The 13,410-nt window shown below is 42.9% G+C and overlaps 1 protein-coding gene across 1 annotated transcript in view; it reads left to right on the plus strand.

Annotated features, from left to right (window-relative positions):
- Positions 1-13,410, plus strand: part of znf462 (zinc finger protein 462) — a 54,669-nt gene that overhangs the window by 15,078 nt on the left and 26,181 nt on the right. The window contains exon 4 of the mRNA XM_038970181.1: positions 9,351-9,481. Coding sequence (XP_038826109.1) covers positions 9,351-9,481 — 131 coding nt within the window. The remainder of the gene's footprint in view (positions 1-9,350; positions 9,482-13,410) is intronic.

Below are 13,410 nucleotides of genomic sequence, written 5' to 3' on the forward strand. Positions count from 1 at the left end.
TGTGTGTGAGCTTATGTTGTGTGTGTGTGTGTGTGTGTGTGTGTGTGTGTGTGTGTGTGTGTGTGTGTGTGTGTGTGTGTGTGTGTGTGTGTGTGTGTGTGTGTGTGTGTGTGTGTGTGTGTGTGTGTGTGTGTTGGAGTGTCTGTGCAGTATGTGTGAGTGCATGGGTATAGAGTGTGAGTGTGCGTAGAGCCAGTGCAAGAATGTCAGTGCAAAATAAATTAGATGAAAAAATTAATAATTAAAGGGGTCAATGTAAATTGTCCTGGTAGCCATTTGATTAACTCTTCAGCAGTCTGATGGCCTCGGGGGAGAAGCTGTTCAGGTACCTTTTGGTTCACCGCCTGGTATAGAGGTCCTTGATGGCGGGGAGTTCTGCCCCAGTGATGTACTGGGCCGGACTCACTACCCTCTGTAGCTCCTTGCGGTCGGATCACAAGCAGTTGCCGTAGCAAGCGGTGATGCAGCCAGTCATGATGCTTTCAATGATGCAGCTGTAGAACTTTTTGAGGATTTGAGAGCCTATGCCAACTCTTTTCAGCCTCCTGAAGTGGAAGAAGCATTGTCATGGCCTCCTTGACGATTGTGTTGGTGTGTTTGGACCATGATAGGTCCTTAAGCTCTCGACCACTACAGCCCCGTCAGTGTGAATGGGGGCTTGTTTGGCCCTCCGTTTCTTGTATTCCACGATAAGCTCCTTTGTGTTGTCCACATTCAGGGAGAGGTTGTTGTCCTGGCACCACACTGCCAGGTCTCTGACCTCCTCCCTATAGGCTGTCTCCTCATCGTCGTTGATCAGACCTCATGTCGTCTGCAAACTTAATGATGGTGTTGGAGTCGTGCGCGGGATCCAGTTGCAGAGTGAGCTGCTCATACCCAGGGTCCTTTTGAGCTGTAGTCAATGAAAGGCATTTTCACGTAGGTTCCTTTTGTCCAGGTGGGAAAGGGCCGTGTGGAGTGCAATAGAGATTGCGTCATCTGTGGATCTGTTGGGGCGGTATGCAAATTGGAGTGGGTTGAGTGTTTCTGAGATGATGGTGTTGATGTGAGCTATGATCAGCCTTTCAAAGCACTTCATGGCTACAGATGTGAGTGATACAGGGCGGTAGTCATTTAATCAGGTAACCTTGACATTTTCGGGCACAGGACTATGCTGGTTTGCCTGAAACATGTAGCTATTACAGACTGGGTCAAGGAGAGGTTGAAAATGTCAGTGAGTACACTTGCCAGCTGGTCAGCACATGCTCTGAGTGCACGTCCTGGTAATCCATCTGGCCCTGTGGCCTTGTGAATGTTGACCTGTTTAAAGGTCTTACTCACATTGGCTACGGAGGGCGTGATCATACAATCGTCTGGAACAGCAGGTGCTCTCACGAATGGTTCAGTGTTGCTTGCCTCGACGCGAGCATAGAAGGTATTTAGCTCGTCTCGTAGGCTGGTCACTGAGTAGCTCTCGGGCCAGGTTGCCCTTTGTAATCTGTTATAGTTTGCAAACCCTGCCACGTCCGACGAGCTTGTAGGTGTAGTAGGATTCGATTTTAGTCCTGTATTGACACTTTGCCTGTTTGATGGTTCGTCGGAGGGCGTACTGAGATTTCTTATAAGGGTCTGGATTAGTGTCCCGCTCCTTGAAAGCGGCAGCTCTAGCCTTTCGCTCAGTGCAGATGTTTCCTCTAATCCATGGCTTCTGGTTGGGATATGTACATACGGTCACTGTGGGGATGACTCATCAATGCACTTATTAATGAAGCCGGTGACTGCTGTGGTAAACTCCTCAATGCCATCTTATGAATCCTGGAACATATTCCAGTTTATGCTGGCGAAACAGTCCTGTAGCTTAGCATCCGCTTCATCAGACCACTTCTGTATTGAGCGTGTCACTAGTACTTCCTGTTTGAGTTTTTGCTTGTAAGCAAGAATCAGGAGGATATTGTCATGGTCAGATTTGCCAAATGGAGAGTGAAGGAGAGCTTTGTATGTATCTCTGTGTTTGGAGTAAAAGTGATCTAGAGGTTTTTACCTTTAGTTGCACAGGTGACTGTTAGAAATGAGGTAAAACAGATTTCAGTTTGCCTGCATTAAAATCACTGGCCACTAAGAGCGCAGCCTCTGGTTGAGCAAATGTTTTTCCTCATCAATCTACCATCTCTGCAGCACACCATACCCCATCATGACAAAGTGAAAATAGGTTTCTAGAAATGTTTGCAAATGTATATATTTTTTTTAACAGAAATAAGTTATTTACATAAGTATTCAGACCCTTTGCTATGAGACCCAAAATTGAGCTCAGGTGTATCCTGTTTCCATTGATCATCCTTGAGATGTTTCTACAACCTGATTGGAGTCCACCTGTGTTAAATTCAATTGATTGGACATGATTTAGAAAGGCACACACCCATCTATATAAGGTCCCACAGTTGACAGTGCATGTTAGAGCAAAAACTAAGCCATGAATTTTCCGTAGAGCTCCAAGACAGGATTGTGTTGAGACACATATCTGGGGAAGGGCACCAAATAATTTCTGCAGTATTGAAGGTCCCCAAGAACACAGTGGCCTCCATCATTCTTAAATACAAGAAGTTTGAACCACCAAGACTCGTCCTAGAGCTGGCCACCTGGCCAAACTGACCAATTGGGGGAGAAGGGCCTTGGTCAGGGAGGTGACCAAGAACCCAATGGTCACTCTGACAGAGCTCCAGAGTTCTACTGTGGAGATGGGAGAACCTTCCAGAAGGACAACCATCTCTGCAGCACTCCACAAATCAGGCCTTTATGGTAGAGTGGCCAGAAGGAAGCCACTCCTCAGTAAAAGGCACCTGACAGCCCGCTTGGAATTTGCCAAAAGGCACCTAAAGACTCTCAGACCATGAGAAACAAGATTCTCTGGTCTGATGAAACCAAGACTCAACTCTTTGGCCTGAATGCCAATCGTCAAATCTGGAGGAAACTGGCACCATCCCTACGGTGAAGCATGGTGGTGGCAGCATCATGCTGTGGGGATGGTTTTCAGTGGCAGGGACAGGGATACTAGTCAGGATTGAGGGAAAGATGAATGGAGCAAAGTACAGAGAGATTCTTGATGAAAACCTGCTCCAGAGCGCTCATGAGCAATTTCCAAATGCCTGAAGGTACCACGTTCATCTGTACAAACATTAGTACACAAGTATAAACACCATGGGACCACGCAGGCGTCATACCGCTCAGGAAGGAGACGCGTTCTGTCTACTTGAGATGAACGTACTTGGGTGCGAAAAGTGCAAATCAATCCCAGAACAACAGCAAAGGACCTTGTGAAGATGCTGGAGGAAACAGGTACAAAAGTATCTATATCCACAGTAAAACGAGTCCTATATCGACATAACCTGAAAGGCCGCTCAGCAAGGAAGAAGCCACTGCTCCAAAACTGCCATAAAAAAGCCAGACTACGGTTTGCAACTGCACGAGGGGACTAAGTTCGTACTTTTTGGAGAAATGTCCTCTGATCTGATGAAACAAAAATAGAACTGTTTGGCCATAATGACCATCGTTATGTTTGGAGGAAAAAGGGGGAGGCTTGCAAGCCGAAGATCACTATCCCAACCGTGAAGCACGTGGGTGGCAGTATCATGTTGTGGGGGTGCTTTGCTGCGGGAGGGACTGGTGCACTTCACAAAATAGATGGCATCATGAGGATGGAAAATGATGTGGATATATTGAAGCAACATCTCAAGAAATCAGTCAGGAAGTTAAAGCTTGGTCGCAAATGGGTCTTCCAAATGGACAATAACGTCAAGCATACTTCCAAAGTTGTGGCAAAATGGCATAAGGACAACAAAGTCAAGGTATTGGAGTGGCCATCACATAGCCCTGACCTCAATCCAATAGAAAATTTGTGGGCAGAACTGAAAAAGCGTGTGCGAGCAAGGAGGCCTACAAACCTGACTCAGTTACACCAGCTCTGTCATTGGTAATGGGCCAAAATTCACCCAACTTATTGTGGGAAGCTTGTGGAAGGCTACCTGACACGTTTGACCCAAGTTAAACAATTTAAAGGCAATGCTACCAAATACTAATTGAGTGTATGTAAACTTCTGACCCACTGAGAATGTGATGAAAGAAATAAAAGCTAAAATTAATAATTTTCTCTACTAATATTCTGACATTTGACATTCTTAAAATAAAGTGGTGATCCAAACTGACCTAAAATGTAATTTTTTACTTGGAATAAATGTCAGGAATTGTGATAAACTGAGTTTAAATGTATTTGGCTAAGGTGAATGTAAACTTCCGACTTCAACTGTATGTATTACAGGCTATAGTAGGCTTCTAAATAAACTTTCCAGTGACACTGACTTACCGGTTATGGCCGATGCGCTCGTCATGGCAATATCCTATGTGAAGATAAGCTACATTGGAATTTTTCGCTGTTCGCTTAAAGTTGGGAGTTGTTGAGAATTCATTTTTATATTGCTTCTACAGACAGATTAGTCTTGTCTCTTCAACAGTAGGCATTTGCTTTCCAAACTGTACATTTTTCCCACAATTGTATTTTGAAGTTTGCTATAGGCAAATTTACAGCCGCAACTAACTATAGAAATATAACACATAGATGGCAATTCACAGTCAAGTCAGGACGGGGATCCATTATTAGTTTTTCCATGATTTTAACAGTCAAATCGCCAGAGTAAGAGGTTCTAAAACCCTTCTATGGATTATGCTATATGTCTATGGCCACAAAGCAACAAGCTGTTCTATATTTGGCATGCGTGCTGCCTAGGGCTGTGGCGGTAATTACATTTTGTCAGACGGTTATTGTCATGCAAAAGTGTGCCGGTCTCACTGTAATTGACCGTTAATTAACATAAACACGTTGAGCGTCCCCTTGCATACAAGCCACTGATGCGCACCTTTGGAACATCTACGTTAAAAAAGGTAGAATAAATGAATTTAATATACACCATCACAATAAATCCATTATTTATTTTAGGCAGGTCTAAAGAAACATGATAGGAAGACATTTTGTTTCAGAAGAACGGAATATGAGGTGGCCTACTGTATGTTATCTGGCTATGCCATGCCATTGGCTGTATATCACAGATCCCTCCGGAACTTTCATTACGCACACCTGTCCCCTATTCCCACTGATTAGTACTTGCGTAACTGTGCCCTTTGGTTTCCATTTGGCTGTCCATTATTGTTACTATGTCTGTTGGTGCGTGTGAGAACCTGTGCTGTGTGTTTTGGCTATCCTGCCATTGTGGATTGCGCAGATGATTACTGGTCTCGTCCCGTGTGTTATTTATTCGAGGTACTCCTCGCTCTTTTGTTTTGGGTTTCTACCCTGTGTTTTGTTAGGTGTTTGTTTGGTCTTTGTCCCCGTGCCTTTACATGGCACGCTGTAATTTGGGCTTAATTTTTTTTTAAATGCGCATTCCTGCGCCTTTCTCCCAAATCTCTTCATACCAACGTGACACTGTAGGCTTGTTCATTATTTTTAAATGTTTTTATTTAACCTTTATTTAACCAGGTAGGCGAGTTGAGAACATGTTCTCATTTGCAAATGCGACCTGGCCAAGATAAAGCACAGCAGCTTGACACATACAACAACACAGAGTTACACATGGAATAAACAAAAATACAGTCAATAATACAGTAGAAAAAGTATATATACAGTGTGTACAAATGAGGTAGGATAAGGGAGGTAAGGCAAGAAATAGGCCATGGTGGCGAAGTAATTACAATATAGCAATTAAACACTGTAGATGTTTAGTAGAATATTAGATGTGCAGAAGATGAATGTGCAAGTAGAGATACTGGGGTGCAAAGGAGCAAGATAAATAAATAAATACAGTATGAGGATGAGGTAGTTGGATGGGCTATTTACAGATGGGCTATGTACAGGTGCAGTGATTTGTGAGCTGCTCTAACAGCTGGTGCTTAAAGCTAGTGAGGGAGATATGAGTCTCCAGCTTCAGTGATTTTTGCAGTTCGTTCCAGTCATTGGCAGCAGAGAACTGGAAGGAAAGGCGGCCAAAGGAAGAATTGGCTTTGGGGGTGACCAGTGAGATATACCTGCTGGAGCGCGTGCTACGGTTGGGTGCTGCTATGGTGACCAGTGAGCTGAGATAAGGATAAGATCATTTAGCAGAGAAGATATGCTTATAAGTCCCATGCCATTCTTGTATATTAAATTATTTATAGTAATAAGAATATAAATGATCTTAGCTGATTAAAATAAATGTTCCCCATCTGGAGCGAGTGCACATATGAAGTGGTTATTTTGAGCTTAAAAGTGATCATTTGAAAAAGGTCCTATATGCTAGATTTAGAGTTGTTTGCAACTTCAGTTGTGAATGATACAAACCTTAGAATGTCTTAGAAATCAAAACATATATGGGCTGCATGATACAACTATAGGCTATTGATGAGTTGAGAAAGTAGCAGAAAAAATGGTTGCCCTATGTTCCTTGCCTCAGGCTGCACACTCTCGTCAAGTGATCATATTTTCACTGTTCTCAATTTAATCTCGTCTTTATTAAGATGTGAAATTTGTTTCCAAAAGACATGTCATCCACATGCACTCAAATAGTGAATGGAATGCCACTTTCCAACTGGTTCCTTATTCAGGCTACTCCGGTTATTTCACTACATTCATCAACCGCTGCCCGACAGGTGATATTCCGCCCAAACTCTGAATGCCATGGGCTCTCCAACCCTGTTCTTGCATTTACCCAGCGCTTCATTTGGGAAACCTAGTGAAATCTGTTCGGGAACATCGATAGTAACATGTATTCACAACAAAACATATATCATTCAATTGTTGACGGCCCCTCTCGCAGCATGCCGGAGAAAGGAATGAAGGAGAGCGAGGAGATGGAAACGTACGGTGGGGAGATATTCTGTAGCTAAAGGTAATGTGTCAGCCTTTTAATTGGGAAAATATATAAAAAAAGTCCCTATTACTAGGCTATTCAATATCAAATACAAATTAACTATAATTGTAGGCTTCGACGCCCTGCATAGTCAGTGAACCCACAGCATCGCCTAGGCCTATACATTCTCTCCCAGACTCATGAATAGAACGTTTGGATCATAGCATAAGGTAACCGGCCCAGTCAGTATGCATAGTAATACAGTCCTCATTCAAAGGCGATTACTAGAATTTGTTTAATTTTGGAGGTAGGCTAGACCAATTATGTACCAAAGACATCTTAAATCAGTTGTTTTTTGGGGGGGGGTTTTCTGCCGTGGGTAATATGCAGTAGGCTATGTATTGCACAATCATTATAATGGCACAATCATCGGGGGAGAAGGGTTTCTCTAAAATGCATATGGGTGTTTTGAATTGATCATTAGAAAGTCCATTTCGTTGTGTTAGGCGTTGAAACAACATCCACAACGACCATGTTTTCCACTCAGTTTCAACCTGCTGTTAAACTTCTTTCCTCATATTGATCATCACATTGAGGTGAGATTTAAAAACACGTATCGTTTCGATAATAAGTGTCTGCTGGGATTTTCTATTGCATTTGCATTGATGTCAGAGTGGTCAGAAGGACAATAGAGCCCTGAGTACAAGGCCATTAGCGACCTGATGGTCGTTAGTGAGTTAGGTCCTACTATGGTTTAGGTCTGGCAGCTCATGGTGGCCTAACACCCTTTTAAGACACTTTATGTTGGCGTTTCCTTTATTTTGGCAGGTACCTGTATGTGCTTGTGATTAAACTTAATCCACAGTTATTTTTTTTTAGAAACGATTTATCCTCTGTGGCTAAATTATGTTCTCTGGTGTATCTTGAATGAATCCGAGCCTGACTGTATGCTAGCAGGATAGTCCATATCTACGATCATCTTTGCCGATAGCGATGTTGTGTTTTCCATAAGTGGATGAATTTGGTCTAATTTAGTATGAATGGTAAAGCCTCAACGCTTAGCTACCTCTTCTAATAAATAAAAAAAATATATAAAAAAAAGAGTGAATAATTACACATTTTTTTATTGTTTTGTGTGACTACAGCATCAGGTATAAAATGCGAAAATAGAGAGACCTTCTAATTGAGAGAGGCATCAAAGCGGACAACCCGCCTGGTTGGGTCGTTATAATTAAAAACGATGCATTCTAAAATGAATCACATGCATGCTCGCCTTTGGTGAGTTTTGGCCATAAGTGTGTTGGAAATGTGTTTAATGTGATGATATGACGTCTGCCAGAGAAACACGAATGAAAGGGAATAATGATACTATATTAGTTTCATATGAACATGTAGGCTATTAGATGTTTCTGTACTAATTTGTACTAGATCTCTTGCCATTTACATTGTGACTGGCCCTGGTCTGTCCCCTAGCGTGAGAATAGGCTGATGATACAGCTCTGTGGACGCCTATCTTATTTATGGTCCTATGAAGTGCAGGGTCAGGTCCTTCAGCAGAAATAGTGAGCTTCCCGTAGGCCATAAAAAGCCTGGTTGGCTGTCTGTTAATTGTCCTGTCTGTGAGAGAGAGAGAGACACGGAGAGAGAGACACGGAGAGAGAGACACGGAGAGAGAGACACGGAGAGAGAGAGAGAGAGAGAGAGAGAGACGCACAGGACAGGAACCACTTTGTGCTTTCCCAGATCAAGGAAGTGGGACGTGCAGACCAGGGCAGCCTGGGGTTGTATTCATTAGGCACGAAATGGAAGAAAACAGACTGAAACAACTTGGACTCTAATGAGATATGTTCATTTCTGTTTCCCGTTGCAAAACATTTTTAGGGCAGGCTGTGGTCTCTGGTCGCCTGGGAGGAGGCCTCTTCAGGGCTAATGTCTACAGTTACAGGAAGGCAAAGTTAGTTTTCTATGGCTAATAATTCAGGAATCTATTAACAGCCACAAAGGTGTGACTGACTGAGTTCGATTCCAGGTCCTCTTTGAATATCAAGACTGTTTTAGCCCACTGAGCTAAAGCCTAGGTCACAGGCAAGGTTACTCACCTCCCGTACAATGGCAACATTTCGGAGTACAGTACATGAGTCTGGATGTCATGTTACCTGCCAGAGCATATTTGCGAAATGGAAATTGAGAGTAAATATTAATCTTATAATGTTTCAACAGCAGGAAGTCGCAGATGTGCCGTTGTCCACCATCCCGGCTGAGAGTGGCCTCACTAACGGGGAGGTGGAAGAGGTGACCGACGACTCTGTCATGGAGTCAGTCCCCAAGGACCTGACGATGGCCGCTGTGGCCGCTGCGATGTGCCCGGTGGTCACCGGGGCCGCTGTTGCCACGGAGACGGCAGAGATGGCAGTCGGGATGTCACCGGTGGTTGGGCCGGCGGTGTTGCCCGTTGACCAGGTGAAGGAGAGGCTGACGGGGGGACACCCGTGTGCCCAGTGCGACCGTGTCTTCATGTCCATGCAGGGGCTGAGGTCCCACGAGAGGAGCCACTCGGCCATGGCCATGTTCACCAGAGAGGACAAGCACAGCTGCCAGTACTGCCAGTTCGTCTCCCCCTTCAGACACAAGTAAGAGGACATAATATAAACTTAAAGTGCAACTGACAGTGTTTTAACTACTTAGCAAATGTGAAACAAACAGACAATCATATTATCAGTCAAAAATATAAAATGCCTAGTTTATGCTACTAAACCAACTTTATAAGAGGTTTTACAAATAGGTTCTATTTGACTCAACATTCCTTGACGTACACTAAGGCATTGTTGTCAGAATAGATGGATGCAGTTCAATGCATGATTCATATTATTCACCAGTACATTTCTTGGTAGTCCAAAAAATATTGCTATCAGGTTGTAAATCACAGCTGGCCTGGTACATTTTTTGCTGCCTCCACTCATTCGGGATGAACTGTTTCAATTTCAACGACTCAATATTTTGAACAAAAACAGATTACTGTAACTAAGGCTGGGAATGTCAATACAATCAAACTAGCAAGGGCAATGATCACAAGTCAGTCATAACTTGGCTAATTGGCTAGTGTCAAACACAAGGCCTGTGGGCTGAATAGGACACACAAGCAAGTCAACAGTTGAGTTCTACTCTATGAAATTACAGGCTGATGCAAATCATTGAATTCAACTTAAATTGCTTTGCTTTTGTTTGTCCCGTTTTACAGCGAGCAGCGGAGGGAAAGTGTACAGACACGTGAATCGCGTTGCTAGCTAGCTATGCTGAACTTATCCACAGTTAGCATATCTCTTAGTTGTCAGTCAATGTATTTGGCAGGCAGGCAGGAAAGTTCCCATTCAGTTGTCAAAACGTGGCAGACAACTTGCAGAAGGACGTACAGGCTACTAACGTTACTCCCCATCGTTTAGCAGTGCAATTTTGACGGCCAACTAGCTGAAAAAGTTTGAGGGGGTTTATCTAGTGTTCCCTCGTTAGATTTTAGCTCATCTCTCTCTGGCTAGCATTAGTTGTCGATCTTGTTTTTGTTGATGTGCATAGGCAACTGTGGGAGGGAGCATACATTTTTCATGGTTGTTTGATCAATAGGTCTGTGAAGTTCCCAAACGTAAGATGACAACCATTCTGCACTACGTGGCCAAAAGTCATGGCCTTCAAATTAGTAGATTCAGCTATTTCAGCCACAGCCGTTGCTGACAGGTGTATAAAATCGAGCGCACGGACATGCAATCTCCATAGACAAACATTGGCTGTAGAATGGACTTACTAAAGAGCTCAGTGACTTTCAACGTCATATAATTCCCACCTTTCCAACAAGTCAATTCTTCAAATTTCTGCCGTGCTAGAATTGCCCCGGTCAAATGTAAGTGCTCTTATTGTGAAGTGGAAAAGTATAGGAGCAACAACGGCTCAGCCGCAATGTGGTAGGCCACACAAGCTCACAGAACGGGACTGCCGAATGCGTAAAAATTGTCCTCGGTTGCAACACTCACTACCGAGTTCCAAACTGCCTTTGGAAGCATCATCAGCACAAGAGCTGTTAGTCGGGAGCTTCGTTAAATGGGTTTCCATGGCTGAGCAGCCGCAACAAGCCTAAGATCACCATGCGCAATGCAAAGTTTTAAACCATTCAAAATATATTTTATATTTGAGATTCTTCAAAGTAGCACACTCTTGGCATTCTCTCAACCAGCTTCTCCTGGAATGCTTTTCCAGCAGTCTTGAAGGAGTTCCCACAATATGCTGAGCACATTTTGGCTGCACTCAACTCTATCTCAACTGTGTTGAGGTTGGGTGATTATGGAGGCCAGGCCATCTGATGCAGCACTCCATCACTTTCCTTCTTGTAAGGGTCAAATAGCCCTTACACAGCCTGGAGGTGTGTTGGGTCATTGTCCTGTTGAAAAACAAATGATGGGAATGGGATGGTGTATTGCTGCAGAATGCTGTGGTAGCCATGCTGGTTAAGTGTGCCTTGAATTCAAAATAAATCATCAACACCAGCAAAGCACCATCACACCTCCTCCTCCATGCTTCACGGTGGGAACCACACATGCAGAGATCATCCGTTCACCTACTCTGTGTCTCACAAAGACACGGCGGTTGGATCCAAAAATCTCAAATTTGGACTCATCAGACCAAATGACAGATTTCCACTTGTCTAATGTCCATTGCTCATGTTTCTTGGCTCAACCAAGTCTCTTCTTCTTATTGGTGTCCTTTAATAGTGGTTTCTTTGCAGCAATTCGACCATGAAGGCCTGATTCACGCAGTCTCCTTTGAACAGTTGATGTTTTGATGTGTCTGTTACTTGAACTCTGTGAAGCATTTATTTGGGCTGCAATTTCTGAGGCTGGTAAGTCTAATGAACTTATCCTCTGCAGCAGAAGTAACTGCTTCTTCCTTTCCTGTGGCGGTCCTCATGAGAACCAGTAGTTTCATCATAGCGCTTGATGGTTTTTGCGACTGCACTTGAAGAAACTTTTGACTTACCTTCGTGTTTTAAAGTAATGATGGACTGTTGTTTCTTTTTGCTTATTTGAACTGTTCTTGCCATAATATGGACTTTGTATTTTACCAAATAGGGATATGTTCTGTTTACCACCTTTACCTTGTCACAACACAACTGATTGGAAGGAAAGTAATTCGACAAATTAACTTTTAACAATGCACACCTGTTAATTGAAATGCATTCCAGGTGAATACCTCATGAAGCTGGTTGAGAGAATGCCAAGAGTGTGCAAAGCTGTCATGAAGGCAAAGGGTGGCTACTTTAAATAATCTCAAATAAAACATTTATTTTGATTTGTTTAACACTTTTTGGGTTACTACATGATTCCATATGTGTTAAAGAAAAACCCTGGAACGAGTAGGTGTGTCCAAACTTTTGACTGGTATTGTATATAAATATGATATTTTTTTGTAAATACATTTTCGGGATGGAAAAACGCTTTCACTGTAAACTTAACTGACTAAAACCAGATATAAAGATTTTAAATATGTAGAAAAGACAATGGACCTATATATTTTTTTATAATATAATCTTTGAGAACTAACAATCACCAAAATAAAAGCTAAAATTCCCAAAACAATGAATTTAGCAGTATTGATTTTGTTATTATGTTTGCGCAAAAGAACACCACATTAAGCCATGGCAAAATGCATAAAACTGTACAATTTTCTCTCAGCTCCATTGCAGAATATGTAGAAACTCAGGAAAGCTTTAAAAATACTACATTTTTTCTTAACCCCATGGAGATATTTGTAGAATTGCAGGAATAAATATTAAAACATTTCTCCACACCGCAAGATGGGGGCCTCTAAAATGTTATCTAAAATCCAGCCCATTGCTATGCACCCTGCCATGCCCCATGCCACGCCCGCTAAGCCCCTTTTTGATCCAGAAAATAACCTTTATGTACCAGGGGCATTCTGGGATTTGGAGTTCGCTGACGTTAGCCATCTGCATTGTGTAACATTGAGTGTGTTACTGTTATGATGAATAATGGTCCTTTTAGCTCAGTTGGTAGAGCAAGGCGCTTGTAACTCCAGGCTAGTGGCTTTGATTCCAGGGACCATCCATACGTAAAATCTATGCACGCATGACTGTAAGTTGCTTTGGATAAAATATCCTGCTAAATGGCATATATTTAATTACACCGAGTGGACAAAACATTTGGAACAACTGCTCTTTCCATGACATAGACTGACCAGGTGAATCCAGGTGAAAGCAATGGTCCCTTATTGATGTCAGCTGTTAAATCCACTTCAATCAGTGTAGATGAACGGAAGGAGACAGGTTGAAGAAGGATTTTTAAGCCTTGAGACATGGATTGTGTATGTTGCCATTCAGGGGGTGAATAGGCAAGAAAAAAAGATGTAAGTGCCTTTGAATGGGGTACGGTAGTAGGTGCCAGGCACACCTGTTTGAATGTGTCGAGAGCTGCAACTCTGCTGGGTTTTTCACCCTCAACAGTTCCTTGTGTGTATAAAGAATCGTCCACCACCAAAAAGGACATCCAGCCAGTGG

The sequence above is a fragment of the Salvelinus namaycush genome, chromosome 31 (genome assembly GCF_016432855.1).
Source record: "Salvelinus namaycush isolate Seneca chromosome 31, SaNama_1.0, whole genome shotgun sequence".
Lineage (NCBI taxonomy): Eukaryota > Metazoa > Chordata > Actinopteri > Salmoniformes > Salmonidae > Salvelinus > Salvelinus namaycush.